The sequence below is a fragment of the Galeopterus variegatus genome, unplaced genomic scaffold (assembly GCF_000696425.1).
Source record: "Galeopterus variegatus unplaced genomic scaffold, G_variegatus-3.0.2 Scaffold2139, whole genome shotgun sequence".
NCBI lineage: Eukaryota > Metazoa > Chordata > Mammalia > Dermoptera > Cynocephalidae > Galeopterus > Galeopterus variegatus.
This window is the reverse complement of record NW_007728250.1, coordinates 152,308-171,211: the sequence shown is the minus strand read 5'-3', so window position 1 is coordinate 171,211 and position 18,904 is coordinate 152,308. Positions and strand designations below refer to the sequence as shown.

The following is an 18,904-nucleotide window of genomic DNA, read 5'->3' as shown; positions in this document are numbered from 1 at the left end:
GTTAAATGATAATATGGTAAGCATTATATTTTAAACCTAGAAAATGAGGTGGAATATATCAAAAGGACTTCAAATCTAGCAATTGCAATTTTTATTAACATATAAATCCATGTATTTTCACATTCAGAATATTGCATGAAGCTTACTACTCTTCTTTAGATTATTTTCCACTAATGAGGTTACTTAGAAAAAATGAATATATCCTTGTTTGAAATGCAGTTTTTAATATGCTATTATTGATTAAGAATCAGGCAAAACCATCTCTAGTCTTTGCTTTGTTCTAAGCTTTCTCTGTGATCTTGGATCTACAACTTGCCCCCTCTTTACAAAGGGGTTAATTACCTATCTTGCATTTTTTGAGGAATTGAAATAATCATAATGAAAATGCTGTGATAAAACTATAAAGCCCCACACAAGTAGGGATTATTTGTAAATAATAAATTCTCTTAGTGGGATTTTTCTGCACTAGTCATTTATCAACTATTTATTGAACATTATTCTGTACCAGGTACTGTGATTGACACATGAAGTTACACTTATTTTTCATGTAATCTTCTGGCGTTTGCTTAACAGGTTTTAAACTGCACTTACAAAGAACTTGAAAATATTTTTCAGTTTTATCTTTCTTACATAGTTATAAAATATGTAGTATTTTTAAGTGTTTCCTCAAATATTATTTTTGCTTACTTCATGCAATGAAGTCAGAAGATGAACTCCTTAATAGATATTGCAAGATTTTTTTGTTTCAGTGCTCTAGTTTATAAGTTTTCTTTCACAAATATAGTATACATATAATGTAAATAGTTTTATGTTTATCCTTATCTTGTTGAGGAGAGGGGCTGTGCGGACCACTGATTACATGCAGGAACTTCTATTATAAGTAGATTTTCTTTAGCACTGATGAGGAGAAAGTTCTTCACATGTGAATTTGGAAGTAAGGGAATCTCACAGGAAACTCCTTTTGCCAAAAAGATTCTTATATGCTTGGCCTGTGAGTGAAGTGGTTAAGAAGATGGCTCTGGTGGTAAGGCTGAGTTTTAGGCTTTGTTGTGGCACTTTTTTGCTGGGTGAGTCTTGGCAACATACCTAACCTTGCTGAACCTCAGTTTCCTTATCTGTCTGGTGGGAAGAATGAAAGCTGTGCTTTGTAGGTTGCCCATACAGGCCTGAGGACTGGCCCAGGAATACAGGAAGCATTCCAAATGTTAATTCTAAGGTTTCTCTGACCACAGGGCTTGTTTCTTCAGTCCTAGGAGGAAGCCTGTCTGTCCTAGTGTATAGTTCATATTTGAATGGTTACTGATTAGATTTGTCTCATAGAGGGGACTGGGGTTTGCTGTAGTTGTCTTTCTTAACGTGATGTGAATTATTTCTTTGGAAGGGGTGAAGGAGTTCTGAATATTCTCATCCTCAGTTCAGTCTTCAAGGACAGAACCGTGTTTACAGAATAATGCCACATCTTGCATAAAGTGTTTCCCAGTCTGACGTGAGCATGCAGATATTCTTTCATTTTTCTCCAGTCCTTTTTCTCCCTGCCAAAGTAGATCATCTCTGCCCTATAATGTGATTGGCAGGTAGCATATGAGTGCTCTTTCTTCGTGAGGTGAGAGTTGTTTCTCATATATAATTTAGATAATTGCCCATAACCCCAAGTTGTGGGGGCCTAGTGTCATAATGAGCTGGGAGGCTGGACGTGACTTGGTGACAGATGATAGGTAAGAAGCTAATGCTAATGTGGGAGAAACTGGAGAAGAAAAGAAAGCTCTGAGCTTCCTATACAGTTACTTCCAAGGTAAAATACAAATTAACCCTTCCCATTTTTAGGATGAATCCAATAATGTTAATTTTTAGTAAGTGAGTGTGATATGATATTGAAACCTGTTTATTCAGAACTCAAGAGCTTAAAAGGACTCATGTTTGGGAATACTGACAATATAATAAGTATTTGACTACAAATGTGAGAATGACAATGAAAATTTACCTAATTTGTGATGGTGTACTTATTTCTAAGGGTAATATAATTTATATATGGCCATGCTTTCTCTGTACTCTACTTAAAATGTACATAGATAGGAGTTTGTATGTCTGTCAGGTAAATTTGTACTGTGATGCACTTGAAGAACATTCTGTGAATCTCTAATTATGTTAAAAATTATTTTCTTAGTGCATTATACTCATTTATATACTCTACACATTTAGCTTTTGAATAGATTCCTGGCATGATAATTACATAATCACTCAGTACAGTAGAAACATTATTATGGTCAAATACTAATTAGCTACTAAAATGAAGCAAAACAGACCCTAGTTCACAGCTTATTATAAAAAGTGATTTAATGTGGTATAAAACCAAATGTATGGTTGAAATTATTATTTGCTTTAAGTGTGAGTTATTTTTTTCTATGGGAAGAAATCAGTGTTCTGGATCCTTATTACCTAATTTATTGCTTGGGTACACGTGACATTTTATTATCACAGCCCTCATGACCAGCTCTGTGTCTGGAGCATCCAAAGAACATTCTCGGCTCAGCTGCTACAGTCGCCTGGGTGTGCCTCAGGGCTTCTACAGAGTTAGGAGACTGGCTTGAGTCTTCAGGCCATGGTTTTCTAGAGTTCTTCACATACTAGCTGTGTAAGCCTCTAGGAATATGGGTTTTAGTAGTAAATCACTCTTTTCTGTGGTTCTGGTGCAGAGAATGTGACCTTTAACCATTTTTCTTTCCTGGTGCACCATAGGAGTATAACATAGTCCTGTTGATAATAATAAATCCTGGCAGTTGTGATTCTCCAGGTGTGTTTGTAATAAGAGAACAGTCAGGTGAAATGTAAGCTGTGGTTGGGGGGACAGGGGAAGGTGCAAATAGGTTGAGAAATTCCACAGGTAAGTCTGTTTAGCACACCTCTCAAGGGGGCATCACTGGGACTCTCCGTGAGAATTTTTTATGTGGATAACAGGGGTTTTATCTACTACTAGGAGGTTTCAGTACTCTTTGCAAGTTTATGACTACCGGGCTTCAACTGTTTTTCTCTAGTATGAATATGGAATCTCAATGAACATAAATGATGCAAATTAAGTCTTGTTATCCTGATACATACTGTAAGCCTAACAGGGATTAGAGACATTCTTATTATATTGTCACCTTTCACATCTCAGAATATTGTTTAAACCATAAATGCTTCTGCTGTTAACAATTCATGTCACATGTTTTACAGATTTTGTGGTATATACTTTCTTTTCTTTTGTTCTCTCCTGTCGTCCTTCACTTTAGTTTTGGTCACTGAAGGTATTCATTTTATTTCTTAATGAATGGTTTAAAATGCAAATGAAAGCAAAAATATATAAATATATAGGACACGTATGCAAGGTGAAAGAACCCTGATAGGCTTTCTGATGCATTATGTTAGACGGATTGTAGCTTGCTTCTACCATCTGTAGCTGCTATATGTTGGGTGAGAGGCAGTTGTTATCTCACTATTTCGTTCTATGTTCCTGCAGTTACAAAATTGTATAGGAAAAAAATTTTTAGATTATGAAAATATTAACTAGTGAATCAGCTAGTTTTATTATTAGTCAACCATCCTATTTAAAATACCCTTTGATTTATTTGAAGATAATATGATGCAAATTCATTATAAAGTAAAACCATGAATCTTGCAAAGGATGTGGATTTCAACGTCTGTGACGTGATAGTCTAGAACATTTCTATTGACAGGCAAAGCCATGGAACTATGCAGGTCTGGCAGGTTTGCTGATAAGAAATCAAGGATGTTGGATGCTTCAACTGAGAATTATTTGAATATCAGAGGATTGAGAGAGGACGTTAAAACTATCCTGTAAAAATTAAATGTTACATGATGGATGTCATAATGTGCTGGTAAAAATATTGGAAAAATTCTACCAAAAATTCAGTTTATTCATTTTTTGTTCATACTAAGAGTTGCACATAGTTGCAAATATCACCAAATCTCATTTCTGTAGTTTTTACTTTCCTTTTTCTACCTAAGTGCCGATCAGATCTTTTCTTTAACTGTTACTTATTATAAAATTTTTGCTTCTATTATAAGTAGATTTGCTTCAACTGACCTTTTTTCCCAGAATTGACTTTCTTGAGTACTTAAGGGTCCCTATGTATAAAATATGTGTCTTATGTGATTCTTCATATATGACTGAATTTCTGTGTTTTAGTGGTTTAAAATGAATGTGAGATCAGATTTTTAATTGGAATTAATTGTGGCTAAGTTGCAAACAGACAAATTACGAATTTTTTAAATCAGCGAGATTAGGCTGGTATAGGGTATTAGTTATATAGACCAATTCTTTTAGAAAGATGAATAAAAGCATATTTTTATGTCACTTTCTGGGATGTGGAAAAAGCATTATGACAAGTTTATTAATGTCTTCCATTTGCAAAACATTTTATTCTTTAGAAAGTGCTTTTGAATCATTATTTCATTACCCTTTGTACTGTGTGGTATTTGTTATGATAAAGATGACTGTTCTCTGAGAATTCTACCAGAATGTTCCTTTTAAGTCTTCTCCATGTGTTGGCTGTATGACTATGAACTGAGGTCTTACAAAGAGTGTGGAAGAAGTAAAAATATTTTGAGATCCCAATAGTGAAGCAGTTGTTTTTGCAGGTACCTTGTGGTCTATAATCCTTTAGAACAAGACCGAAACTCAGTCGTCTCAGTCTACGTGAGTTCCCCCACGGTGCAAGTACTCTCTGCTTCAGGAAAACCTGTCGAAGTTCAAGTCAGTGCAGTTTGGGATGCAGCAAGTACTATTTCACAAACAGCCTTTGAGGTATGTTGTGGCTACAGAACTTAAAGAGGCATCATAAAAAAAACATAGCCAGTGTATAGTTTATATATATATAATGGTCCTGTGATGGCCCTATTGAGCTGTCAGGTTGGTGTATGTGAAGTGGTGAAAGTTGTAAATAATGGAGAGTTTTTAACTGGCCAGTTAAATGACACTAAAGGAAAATAGATTTTATGTTCCCAAAATGTTAACATCTTTGCTAGTATGTATAGTATGTTATTATTAGTACATGTTGTTAGTACGTGTATTATATGTCTTTGTAAGGATGTATATTGTTAACTTTATTCTGAAGTAATGAAGTAATTATTACTCATAAAATTTTGAAGTTTTTTGTTTAACTCAATCTAATGACAATTATGCATGTTGAATTTGAGATAAGTACCTTAATAATTTTGGATAATTTCAACTTTTAATTGCAAAGGTGACTTACATCATGGAAGGGAAACTTCCTAAAGTAATTAAGATGTTTCTTTTCTGAGATATAATTATGGAAAACTTGGGCTCATTCAATAGATTTTTTGTGTGTGAAAGTTTCTTAAAATAAGCAATATTAAACTGAGTTCCATACCACTATAGAGGTTAGACTTTTAGAGTCTGGAGTGCAATGTAAACTGTATTTCTGGAGATGTAGCCATAAAGCAGGAACTCTAAAAGACTTGCTTCTGCTTGTCAAAAGTCATTGCTGGCTAGTCTAATATATGCATAATCCTTTGGATAGAAAGGAAAAGTATAATAAAAGTTTTGGTCAGATTTTACAGGAAGCATCCCATCTAGAAAATGGAACCATAGCTCCTGGAAGGCAGGGGTCATATCTTATACTGTGTGCATCTTTTATGCCTTGTTCAGGGTCTGCTAAATCTTGAACATTTGATGGCTGGTGTTGACTGAACTAGTATGTTTAATATTTGTATTATTATGTTTACCATTTTAAAAATATATTGAAATATCACAATATTGTAAAGAAATTTCCAATAATTAGGAAAAATCGTTGTTTACAATAAGCCCTTGCCTTCTTGGAGAATTTCCTCCTCTGGGTATCTATTAAGAAGAGCATGGTAGAATGATTGAGGATGATCATATAATTGCACATATTGTTTGCAAACATTAATGCCTTTGATAGACCTACCAACTTCAGGTTATTAGTTTTCCTGGTAAACTGAGATGTGGGTGTTTCTTTTAGTCCATTTCTGTTGCTTATAACAAAATACACGGAATTGGATATTTATAAGAAAACAAAACTTAACTGCTTACAGTTTCAGAGGCTAGGAAGTCTAAAGTCCAGGGTCTTGATGGCGTCAGTGATGCAGGGTGTCACATTGTGAAATGGTGGAGCAGAGAGAGAGACAGTTTCTCCTCTCTCCTCTTTTGAAGCCTTCAGAACCATGCCCCTGACAGCCATTTTTAATCCATTCATCATGGCATGATCCTACAATCTAATCACCTCTTCAAGGCTCCAGCTTTCAATTACCATAATAGGATTTCCTACCCTCTTAACAGTCACAGTGGTGGCCAAGTTCTAATACATAAAACTTGGGGGACACAATCCAAGCTTCAGTGAGTTTTGGGGGGGCATTATTCAGTCGACTACAATGTTATACCCATAAATTATCAAAACATTTATAGAAGTATTATATCCTCTTTTTAAAAAATATGGTACTTTATTGTTTTTACCAAAATAAGTGGTTTGCCTTCCAGTAGGTAACATATCTCTTTAATAAATTCCCTCCCCTATCTTTTAAAGGTATCTTTTCTAGCACATATACCGCCATTGGGACTGAAAGTGTATAAGATTTTGGACTCAGCAAGTTCACATTCACATTTAGCTGATTATGTCTTGTATAATGATGAAACAGAAGATAAAGGAAAAGGAATTTTCAACATGAAGAAAATGATAAGTACTGGAGAAACTATAACTGTAGAGAACTCCTTTATTGCACTTTGGTTTGGTCAATCTGGGCTTATGGAGGTATGTTCTGAATAGTTCTGAAAACTAGAAAACTTTCCACTTTTACTACAACATGTGCAGATTAGTTATGCAAAAAAGAAAAAGGTCTTCTTAAGTAGGGCTGTATTAAAAACTCTGGGTGAAAGGATGGATGAGCAGCTATACCTTGAATGACCACTTGCTGCTGACAAATATGGTCTGTGGGTGCTGCTGCTCTGTGGACTGTTATTACTGATCCACAAAATAATTATAAGAAATTATGAATGTTTAGAAATGTTTATGGAAACTTTGAAAGCAATTTCACAGTGGAATACCTATTGAATCTAATTTTTAAAAATGGGTATATATTTGGTATACCACTTTAAATTTAATTTTAGTTTTTAATTCACTTCTACTGTATTTTACAAAAATATTGGTCCATATGTGTCGAAAATAAAAATAAACCTCCTACAGAAAGTTTGAGAAGCACTGCTTTAGAACGTCTCAATTTGTATATCTCTTTGTTCCTTTATGAAATGTATTCTAACTTTTTATTCCTATTGTGAAGGTTTTAAATCCTAAGGCTAAGTATAAAATTTTGAGTGTTCAACCAAGAATCGTGAATATTAGAGGCTTAAATTAGTATTTTTCAATCTATCCTGAAGTAAATTATACGTGGAACCAGATGTAATATGATTAACATCTTAATAGTGAGTTGCTTAGACAGTTTTCTTTTTTGTTTTTAGAAAATGATAACTAAAGAAAACGGTAAACACCATACAATAAATGTGCAGTTTTCATGGTATGGAACCTCGAGTAAAAGAGACAAAAGTGGAGCCTACCTCTTCTTACCTGATGGTAATGCCAAGGTAAGTAGTGCCAGTGAGAGACAATTGGAATAAATACTTACTGAAAGAGATTGAGGAAAAAAATAAGTATGTCTCATTATTTTATCATCTGCTTATTTATTAGGGTTAGATGAGCTTTTGCTTAGCAATTTGTAGATGAAAGTTAGATAAACCAGTACGAGGGCACTTAAAAAAGTTCATGGAAATCCAGAATGAAAAGGGTAATATTAATCTTTCTGTGAACTTTTTGAAGACCCCTCCTAGTTTTTCAGAATTAAAATTCAGTGCAGAGGCTACAATGAACAAATGCTCCTCATGGAAAGAAGCTAGATTGGACTTAGAGTTAGGGTGTCGTTATGGTGTTTTATGTGTATGCAGTGTGGTGTATGTACAGACACATAATTCATAACCGTATGGGAAAAATAGATTGCTCACTAGACCATTTTTCTCCTTAACTTTTTAGCACTTTAAAAAATATTTTTTTCCAGGCCGGCCCGGTGGCGCACTGGATAGTGTGCCGCTTGGGAAGCGCGGCGGCGCTCCCACCCGAGGGTTCGGATCCCACATACAGACCGGTTCCCGCTCACTGGCTGAGCGAGGCGCGGGAGCAGCACCGAGGGTTGCAATCCCGTTGCCGGTCCCCGGTCCAGTACGGGGGCAACACTGAGGGTTGCGATCCGTTGCCGGACACAGAAAAAGACAAAAAGACAAAAAATATATATATATTTTTTTCCCACCATTGATTATAAAGGTAATACTTACATGCAAACTCTGACACATTTTTAAAACGCAGAAAACTGGAAAAGACAATAAAATTTACCAACTAGTGTACAACCCTGTGAAAACCACTGCCAGCATTTTGATATATTTTCATTATTTTTTTATTTTATGCATTTTCCATTTCTTCCATTTTCAAGTTTTGTCTTACTGCACATACATATTTTATTTTTCATTTGTAACAGTGCTCACAATCTGATGGCATGGTTTTTTAAAAACACAATTTTAAGATACACTTAAAGTGTTTAAGAATTTCCTAATGTTGCACATGTGCTTTTTCTTTTAATTCTTCACTATTACAACATTATGGTAAGCTTTCTCTGTAGTATTGTTTTTATGCAATTTTGATTATCCTGAATATAACTTTCTAGAAGAGTCATTTTGTATTATTCTACAAAGCCTTTGAGGCATTTTGGTACATATTCCTTATCTTCCCTCTAGAAAACCTGTATAAATATTCACTCCCACCAGTGTGGTTTTTTTTGTTTTGGTGGCTGACAGTATAAGAATCTGAACCCTTGACCTTGGTGTTACCAGTACCACCCTGCCAGCGTTTTCTGAGAGTAAATCTCTAATACGATCACTCCATTTACTGAGAATTAGCCATGTGTGTTAGTCTGTTTTGTGTTGCTATAACAGAACTAACTGAGACTGGGTAATTTATTAAGAACATAGGTTTATTTGGCTTACGATTCTGCGACGGCTGCATCTGGCACAGACCTCAGGCTGCTTCTACTCATGGCTCAGGCTGCCTCTACTCACGGCAGAAAGTGGTAGGCAGCTGGCAGGTACAAGCAGATCACATGGTGAGAGGAAGCAAGAGAGAGAAGGTGCCAGGATTTTTTAAGCAACCAGCTCTCGTGGGAACTATTAGAACGAGAACTCACTCAGTACTCCCCCCACCTAGGGAGAGCACTAATCCATTCATGAGAGATCTGCCCCGGTGATTCAAACTGTCACACTGGGGATCAGATTTCCACATGAGTTCTGGGAGGACAATATGTCCAAACTCCATCACCACGTTAAAAGTTTTGCCTATAATAATAGGTTAACAGAAAAAGATTTTCCTGTTAAGATTTTTGTGATTACTAATGAAGTTAAACTTTTTTATATACATTCCTTTATCTTTCATATTTCTTTCGTGAGTTTCCTACTTAAATTCTTTGGCTGTTTTTCTATTTATGTGTCCTATTGATCTCTAAGTACTCTTTATGAGTGATAAAATTAATCCTTTTCTCAGTATGTTGCAAAATTATCCCTCAACGTATCACTTAAATTTATTAGATATTTTATTTTTCCTTTATAGTAATTTTTAATTTTTGTAAAGACAATTCTGTATATTTTTTTCTTTAGAGTTTTTTCTTTTGCCTTTATACCTTTATAAGTTTTCTCCACCTCAAGATCAGTTTAATATTCTTCTCATTGTTTTGTTGCCTAGAGACCCATCTCCTGAGAAAGTTACTTTTGTTGTACAATTTAGGGAAACCTACTAACCTAAATCAAATATTAGATTTTAAGGGATCGTGTAGGCCATGCTGAGGACTCTAGTTGTTTTTGGTTGTTGTATTTTTTGTTTTTGTTTTTGTTTTTTAAAATCAGTGAGGAATTAAAGGTAAACTACAGCTCATAGTAAGCATTCCAGAATGGGCAGGGGATCCTAAACGTTAAGTTGTGTCAGTGTTTACTCACTTACCAGCTTTTGTCATTGGATAGACTTTTTATTTTGATTGACTGTTCTTAACACTTTTAAAAAAGGTAGCTGTGCTTACTACTGTAGCGTGGAATATTATGAATGGATAATAGTAACTAATTTATTTAAAACTATCTTTAAAGAGCTCTAATGTCAAATACAAAGATAAAGAGAATTGCCATATACTTACAAAGAGAAAATGAAAGAACATCAGGGAAAGAGTCAGCTGAGAGTATCAGAAAAAGGCAGGAGCATAGAAATCACTGTCCCAGGTTCTCATCCCTCCCTCACTTCCTAGCTATGCGGTAATTAGGTATAAGAACTGCATAAAGTGTTAAGCATTTTATTAATTTCAGAATACTTTTCTCTAGCCAAAGAGGTAGATTTGGAAGAGAATTACACAATTTTTCTGAAAATCTTAAACAGCTTAAATAGTTCATATTGCAAACCTAGCTTTGCATGCTGTTGTTGAGCCAAGGTATATAATACTTAAAATATAATTCTTAATAAGTGCTTTAAATTTGTTCCTGTGTCACATAAGTTATGTGCTTTATTATGTATTTTCTGTTTTGGTTTTTTTTTTTTTTTTTTGGAATTTAGATTCTAAATAAAGAAAACTGAACCAGTGTTTTCTAAGTAGTTTTTTTCAACTTTGTAAATTTGCTTTATATTCAGCTAGTTCTTTCAAGTAAAAAGGCAGAATGTTTTATAGCTTAGTAAACCTTATTGTGGTTAAACTGTATCTGAACCTTATTTCCTGTTGGCTTAGATGACTCCCTGTAGTCATCCTTGCCTCCTGCCCAGACCCTGAACATTAGGGGGCCATTGTTATAATAAATGTTTGCCTGGGTAGATATCACTGCTTTATTTATTTATTTGTTTGTTTGTTTATTTATTTATTTATTTAAGGGGGCCATTGTTATAATAAATGTTTGCCTGGGTAGATATCACTGCTTTATTTATTTATTTATTTACTATTTATTTATTTATTTATTTATTTATTTATTTATTTATTTATTATTATTTGGCGGGAGCGCCACTGCGCTCCCAAGCGGCGCACTGTAGCAGTGCGCCACCAGGCCAGCCCCGATATCACTGCTTTAGAACGATCGCTATTTCTAATAAATAACTATATGGACAATATAGAAGGATTTTAGTTAGAAATTTTCATAGCTGGGAATAATGCTTGTAGATCATTTAGCCCAATCAAATTGTAAATATTTTTATCTTCTATTTTCAGCAATTGTTTTTTTAATAATAAAAAGTCTTATGTTCAATTTTTATAATACATGCATATTCTGATACTTTGTAAGGTTTGATTTTCATATAAAATTGCAAATATCGGGTGATATATATTTGCCGTTTTGGAAACTATAATAAGCATTTCTTGGAAAAGTTTAGAAGCCAAAACATTTTTCCTAAAAATGTCATTTCCTCCCCAGCCTTATGTTTACAGAACACTGCCATTTTTCAGAGTGGTACATGGAAGGATTTATTCAGAAGTGACTTGCTTTTTAGAACATATTACCCATAGAGTCCGACTGTACAACATACAGGGTAAGAAAACCGAGAAACACAGTTGTGAATTCTTGTGTCCTTTTTAATAAACTAGCAATTGGTTTTTGGAGATGATATCATCTTTCTAAACGGGACATCATATTTGTAGTATGATTTAAGATATAATATTACCCTTTGATGATAAAAAAATGGTAAAACATTTTCCTCCCTACATATACATACATGTTCTTTTCTTCCTTATATCTTCTTGTTCCTATTACAATATTTGTATTATTCATGAACTCATTAACTAGAAACTTTATTTCTAAAACCTGAAAACAGTATAGTGTTTTTGTCTGATTTTATGTAATGGGAATTATATATGGCTTTCAGTTAGTGGACCACTGATTAGCTGTGAGACGCACACACACACACACATACATGGCCTGCCTCCTTAAATATAGAATGCATTGCAATAGCATGTATCACTGGTATGTAACTTTTAAAGGAACAGTGTTCTAAACTAGTTCTGTTTGTTTTCATCCCTTTACCTGGGTATACTATAAAATCAGTCAATTATTTATTCCTTATAAACAGTATTGAGCTCTTTATTAACCAAAGCGATAGCAACTAAGCTTTTGATCTTTTTAGGAACTTAACTGTGGCCAGTGGAACTGATTATTTTATGGGATCTGGGTGGAGACATGGCTCTCAAACACTCTCATACTTGCACAGTTGTGTTGGTTTATTTTGAATTCAGTGTTTTTAAATTGGAGTACTTTTCTAACCACAAATTTAATCCTAGTAACCAAGCCATTTACCATGTTATCAACTGTCTTAGAAAAGGACCTCATAAAAATGCCACTTTAAATTTATCTTTGCTGTTTCGCTAAGCTGAAAAAATTAGAAAAGGAAAAATATCATATTTTTCTTAATCTTCATATAGGTAGAAAATACAACATTTCACAAATTAATGATAAACTATATGGACAGGCACTGTTTCCTTTTTAGGTATTGTGGGGAAGCAAAGGGTACTACATTAAGGGAATTTCTTAGATAGTGAAGCTCAATTTTCTGATTTCAGAGTCTGAATTTTATTTTTGCTTTAACTTCAGATTTCATTAGTTTGCCTTTTGTTAGAATTTCAGGTATGGATAAACTTTCTCATGCAACTTCTTAGGAAATATATGTTTTCAGAATAACCCATGATTCATAGGTTGAATCAAGGAAAAATAATATTAGACACAAACTTTGTATTCCTCAGTATGACTTCTACAGTTACTACAGTCACTTTGCTATTATAGAAAAGCCTGTAGTTCTGAAATAATCACTTCTTCCGTTTCCCAAAACCTCTAAGTCAGCAACAGTTTTTGACCATTTATTTGTATTCTTGTTTAAGCCATTGTTTAACACCCCTGAGAACTGTAAAATTACATTTTCAGCTATCACCAAAGGTTTCGTTTCATGGGTAGAAAATAGCATTATCATACAGAAGATGAACTCATCTAGTTTTAATTTTGCTTCAGACTGTTGTTTTTTAATGGAAAAGTTCTTCCATGAGTACACTGTGGTGCATGCTTTGGCATAGACCTGTGTCATCAAGTTCGAGTTACCATTGTTTTTCATCAGTTGTATTTAGAAATAGGCTGTGTCCCAGAGTAAATATAGAAGAAACTCATTTTAAAATTCCAACCTCTCAATCAAGTATATTTGATTAATTGCTTTTACTTTTATTTATTCATGACTTTCAACATCACTGCATTTCCTGAGCTTTTTCATATCAATGGCCAGTTTGTGTGAAGTAGATGGCCATCTTCTGCTGCTGGCCATTTTTTACTTTTATTTATTCATGACTTTCAACATCACTGCATTTCCTGAGCTTTTTCATATCAAGGGCCAGTTTGTGTGAAGTAGATGGCCATCTTCTGCTGCTGGCCATCTTCTGTAGCTCAGCCTGCTGTCATACCTCAGTGATCAATTTGGACTCCTCTGCTTACTTATTCCAACAAACTGCACTCATCAGAACCAAATTCTCAACATTTTTCCTCTCCTGTCTGCCACTGGGCAGTGATCTGTCCAATGGCTGATTAATACCCCATTAGCAGGGAGGGGCAGGGGCCAGTGAGATTTAACTGGCTTCTGGCCTTCCCAGATGGCAGTGCCACTCTCTATTACCCTTGGCATTTCTCCGGCTCTCAGTGGGGGCTGTTTCTATCTGCTGGCCTCTCTTTTGCGTCCTTTCTCTGCTTCATTTTATAATTTTCTTTTCTTGTGTGTTTCCCTTCTAGATGGTTTCTCTTCTCTTCCAGAGTGTTCTGGTGCAGAGACTTAGCTTTTAGGGATTGCCTGTTGGTCAGGTGCCTCTCTTTTATCACCAAACTGACCAATCTTGGCACTTAGAGCAGCCATTGAAGTTTTGGTTCTTATGTATTTTCACTTTTTAAAAAAAATTTTATTTTATAAAGATAACCGGTAAGGGGATCTTAACCCTTGACTTAGTGTTGTCAGCACCACGCTCACCCAGTGAGCCAACCGGCCATCCCTATACGGGATACGAACCCTTGGCCTTGGTGTTATCCGTACCACACTCTCCCGAGTGAGCCATGGGCCGGCCCTGTTTTCACTTTTGTTCAGTACTCATGGCTTGCTGATTCATTGCTGGAGAAATATTTGCAGACATCAAAGTATATTATTGTGCCAGTACTTGAAATCTCCAGAAGTCAATCTAGGTAATGGTGGTATTTTAAAAATGAAGCTTAATTAGTTACTTAAGAAATAGCGGTTGTCATAATAAAAATAAATACACAGAACTCAGATTGCCTCTAGATTTCTCAGTGGGTAGAATAAACTTAGGCTGAGGCATTTTCCCCCAGTATTAGATTTTTGTAGTTTAAAAGCAAAACACTTGAGAAATTTGTGGGAAATGATACATAAGTATAATGGGAAGTTAACTTAGAGTGCTTCTCTGGATGAGTTTTACTGTAGTTGCCTGGATTAAACCCAAAACCAGCATATATAAACTTGAAGTGACATATAAATCTCTTTCTCTCTCTCTCCCTCTCTCTCTCTCTCTCTCTCTCTCTCTCTCTTTCTCTCAGTCTCTCTCTCTCTCTCTCTGTCTCTCGCCCAGAGCATTTAATTTTTTTCCAACATGAAAGTAGTTGGTGGAATATGGATATATCAGAATCACCTGAAAGGCTTTCTTTCAAACTATATACCCTCTCATGTTTGTATTTGAGCTCCTCCCAACAAATCTCCCTCCTGGAAAAGAAAAGCCTATTGTGGAGATAAAGCCTTTTCTCACTAGTGTTTGTGACCCAACTCCATCTATCCTTTTCTTTCACACACCATTTCCTGAGGACTCAGGTTGTCTGGATCCTGGTTTATTGGTGTTTTAATGAAATTGCTAATCAAGGCTATGATAGATATATGAAGTTGTCAGAGTGTTTGACTCTATACGTGTTCCAACTACCTTGAAAGGGTAATCGATCTTCGGGCATTTGGTTATGCAGTGCCAAGGCAACTGTATTAAGTACTTGCAAACTCCCTAACATTCTAAACTTTGGTCTCCTGTAAACCAGGCATCTGGATAATTGACCAAAATTCATAGATAAAATGTCGCTTTTTGTCTTAGGTCAAAGAAATCTTCAGGCAACTTGCATACTTTTGTAGACTGGCTTTTAGTTAGTATTTCTTAAGATAACAAAAAAATATTTATTCTCAAATTTAACTTATTAAACTATTTTTGGATATATGCTAATTTTGCCCCCTTTAAACTGACCAGATACAGTTATTTGAATAAGTATTAATGAATGGAGCCTGTTATTAGTTCCAAATTTCTGATCCAGGAAGAAATGGGAGTTGGGGAAGAGAGATTATTAATATTTTATGATTACCAATTGTCATTGTATTAGATTACTAAACCAGTTAATTATACAGATTTTATTATCTCTCAGCAACGAGGGATAAAGAAACAGAAAATGAGTTAATATTATAGATTATCTGTCTTTGTTGAGTATCTATTTTTATTAAATCTTTCAAATTTAGTTTATTGAAACATTCTTTCAAAAAACTAAAGTAATGCAAACCTGACAAAATATCCGTATATTCCTCAGTGTCTATTTAGTTGCTCTTTGACTCTTTTCTCCCCAAAGTAACTTTTGCCCAAATTAAGCTTCAGTGGAAAACAAAATCAAGAACAAAAATCAAGTAACACTCTCTAAATTTAGTAAACTGTTTCGTCATTACTGATTTGAAACAAACTGAGGTGAGAAGGCTTGGTTCAACCATACTTTTGTTTTTGGTTTGATACTTAATCCTAGTTTCTCTATTTGCTTTTTCTCTAAATTCTGAAAATGATTAGAGGTGCAGTTGAAAGGTTCTCTCTTTCTTAGCATCATTTAAGCTATTAAAAAAAACACTGTGTTTATCTTTTCATTATTATTCAGACGTTGCATTCAAAAGTTTTCTAGAAATATTAAATGAGAGGAAGTCTTGTGCTCACCAGCTTTAAAAGCTCTACAAGATCAGAGTAATTTCAGAGGTTTCTAATGAAGTATAATTCTGTGCCTTATGTCAGGTTAAATAAGAGATCATTTATTGCACCCATAATTTAATGAAATACGCTTTTGGAGCTATTTTATGATTTCTAAAAGATTATTTAGTTTGTAGAAAATACCATTTTTCTGGGGGGAAAGGTGGGAGAGATGGGAATTAATTTTTCTTGTAGTATAATCATTTGACGGGCCAGCCCGGTGGCGCACTGCTACTGTGCGCCGCTTGGGAAGCGCGGTGGCGCTCCCGCCGAGGGTTCGGATCCCACATACAGACCGGCCGCTCACTGGCTGGGCGAGGTGCGGGAGCAACACCGAGGATTGCGATCCCGTTGCCGGTCCCAGTCTGGTACGGGCGCGACACTGAGGGTTGCGACCCATTGCCGGACACGAAAAAAGACAAAAAGGAAAAAAAAAAATCATTTGACATTAGTTTTAACCTTTACCAAATAGGCTACTTTAGCTTTTTTTGTTACTCTTATATTAGAAGAAAGAATAAGATATAAGCAGAAGTCCCTGTATCCTCTTATGTTATATTTGATATTGCTTCACAAAAAGTACATACCTTGCAGTAACTGAGTGATCAGTAAGTGACATTGCTAACTGTGGCTTCGTTTGTTTTTAAATCTGTAATTATTGGAATTCGGTGCCCTAGTTTTCTGATAGCAATAGCTACTTGGAAGAATTAGGTTGCTATGGGTTACCAATGTGTCATGTACATTTTCAATGGCACAAGTTTTGGTCCCAGATCTGTTACTGTATATATATTCAACTCATTTTTCCCCAGGACTGTGTTCTCCTAGGCAGGTGTGATTGAGTGTGTGAGTGCGTAAGTGCATGCGTGAAGAGTATGTGTGTATAAACCATGTTTCAGCCCTTAGGAAAAATATCTTAAATGCAATATTCTTGCCCTATTTTCCACCAACATATTATAAAATTACTGTATGTAATGGATTTGCTAAAAGAAAGCAAGTAGCCTGGAGGTAAAATGTAATGAACTGCCATCAAAAAGTATGGAAGGAAATGCCATCAAAAAGTATGGAAGTGTGACTGAAATGACTGAATAATTTTCTTGCACTGGCATATTTAGCAATCAAAGAGTTGCTTAGTTTTTCTCTGAGCAATTTTGAATAAATAAACCTACATGGATTTATAACATGACCTTTGACTTTCAGAGAGTCAAAATGAGCCTTATCTAGTTAAACATGTAAGGGAATTGCTCTGGGAATTACAGATCTGAATCCTTGTTTTGCCTCAAAGCAAACTAGAGTGACCTTCAGTTTGTCTTTTAATTTTGGGGGTACTCAGTTTTTTAATCTGTAAAAAAACTAGATGATCAATTAGGTATAACCATCAAAGAGTCTTCGTAAAACTTAGTATCATATGAATTCTCTTGTGCTTGACTCCCTGCTTCTAAATTCATCATCTAAGGACTCTTGAAATCTGGGGCTTCTATCCCTGGAGTCCGCCCACTTGTAAACAGGGTCTTAGAGCTTCACTGAAGTTGTTTTTATTTCCATAAGAAGATTCATGAGAATATTAAAATGGTTTGCAATCAATCTCTTATTTTTTTCCAGGGCTACATTCCATATTTAGTTTGATTTAAAAGTAAAAAGCATTAAGTAAGTTATGGCTGGGCAGACGTAGGTAATTAAAACATTTGGAATATCATAATATGCAATTGACTGCTAACGGTTTTTTTCCCTGTTAATTGGAACTTTTAAAAATTGAAATAAGTAGCTATGTGTTGAACCTGATTATTCCCTACAGGCATGAAAGAGAAGGTTATTTAAGGGACTATAAGCACATTCTGGTTACACAAATTCAGAACTTAGCGGTTATCTTGGGGGCTATTTGGCAGCAGCTGCTGCATTGAAGGTACAGCTTCTTAGAAGGGAAACATCCCCCACAAATGTGTGTTGCACTGAACTCAGTCGAAGGGCACACGGATGGCAGACATAGGGGAAGTGTAATGGTTAAGAGTTGAATCTCCAGTCAGCCGACCTGCATTTCTTTCCCAGCCCCCATCCCAGCTCTGCAGTTTACCAGCTGTTTCTGTTTGAACTTTTGTGGGTTACTACCTATCTGTCTTTGTGGTCATCATCCTGAAAGGGTGACAGTAACAGAGTCTACCTGAAAAGGGGATTACGAGGATTAACTGAGCTAATATACATGAAACCTGGCACATAGTGTTGTATCTACTTAAGAGGACGAGTAGGCCAATAAGTTGGACGGTAAGTATTATAAGAGAAAGAGTGGTCATTTACGGTTGGGAAAGTTGGGAAGATTTCATGAAGGAAGTGAGTTGTTGAGATGCTAGGTTTCGAAGAAATGTCTCCTGAAAGGGCAGAATGGAGAAAAAATATCATAAAGTGTGAAGTGGGGTTGGTTAGATCAAACTCCCTGATTCCTGAATTTGAAGAACTCTATGTCCCTTACATATTTCTAAGTTGACATCTACTTTTTCTTTATACATTTAAATAATTGCAGAGGATCTTATTTTTGGTATATTGTAAATAGTGACATTTAAAAATTAGCATATCCAATGGATGGCAATTTGATACCAAATCATGCATTTTTCAAAAGCCTGCACTAGCTCTTCTTTAACAGTCAGAAATTTTACATTGTTATTTTCTTCTTGAATTCATATTTTCAATCAACTTCCCCCACAGAATTTTATCTTTTGTAATATTTTTATGCTTGACACTCTTGTTATTGGTCAACCTTTCCTTCCTTTTCTGAAACAATTATAACTAATGGTAAGCAATTGGTCAGAAAAAAATCATAAGAATA

General features: G+C 35.2%; 1 protein-coding gene across 1 annotated transcript in view; it reads left to right on the top strand.

The window, feature by feature from the left end:
* The window catches only part of MAN2A1 (mannosidase, alpha, class 2A, member 1), a 167,834-nt gene that overhangs the window by 112,611 nt on the left and 36,319 nt on the right, over window positions 1-18,904 (top strand). Inside the window, exons 13-16 of the mRNA XM_008580652.1 lie at window positions 4,639-4,804; window positions 6,564-6,788; window positions 7,493-7,615; window positions 11,504-11,618. Coding sequence (XP_008578874.1) covers window positions 4,639-4,804; window positions 6,564-6,788; window positions 7,493-7,615; window positions 11,504-11,618 — 629 coding nt within the window. The remainder of the gene's footprint in view (window positions 1-4,638; window positions 4,805-6,563; window positions 6,789-7,492; window positions 7,616-11,503; window positions 11,619-18,904) is intronic.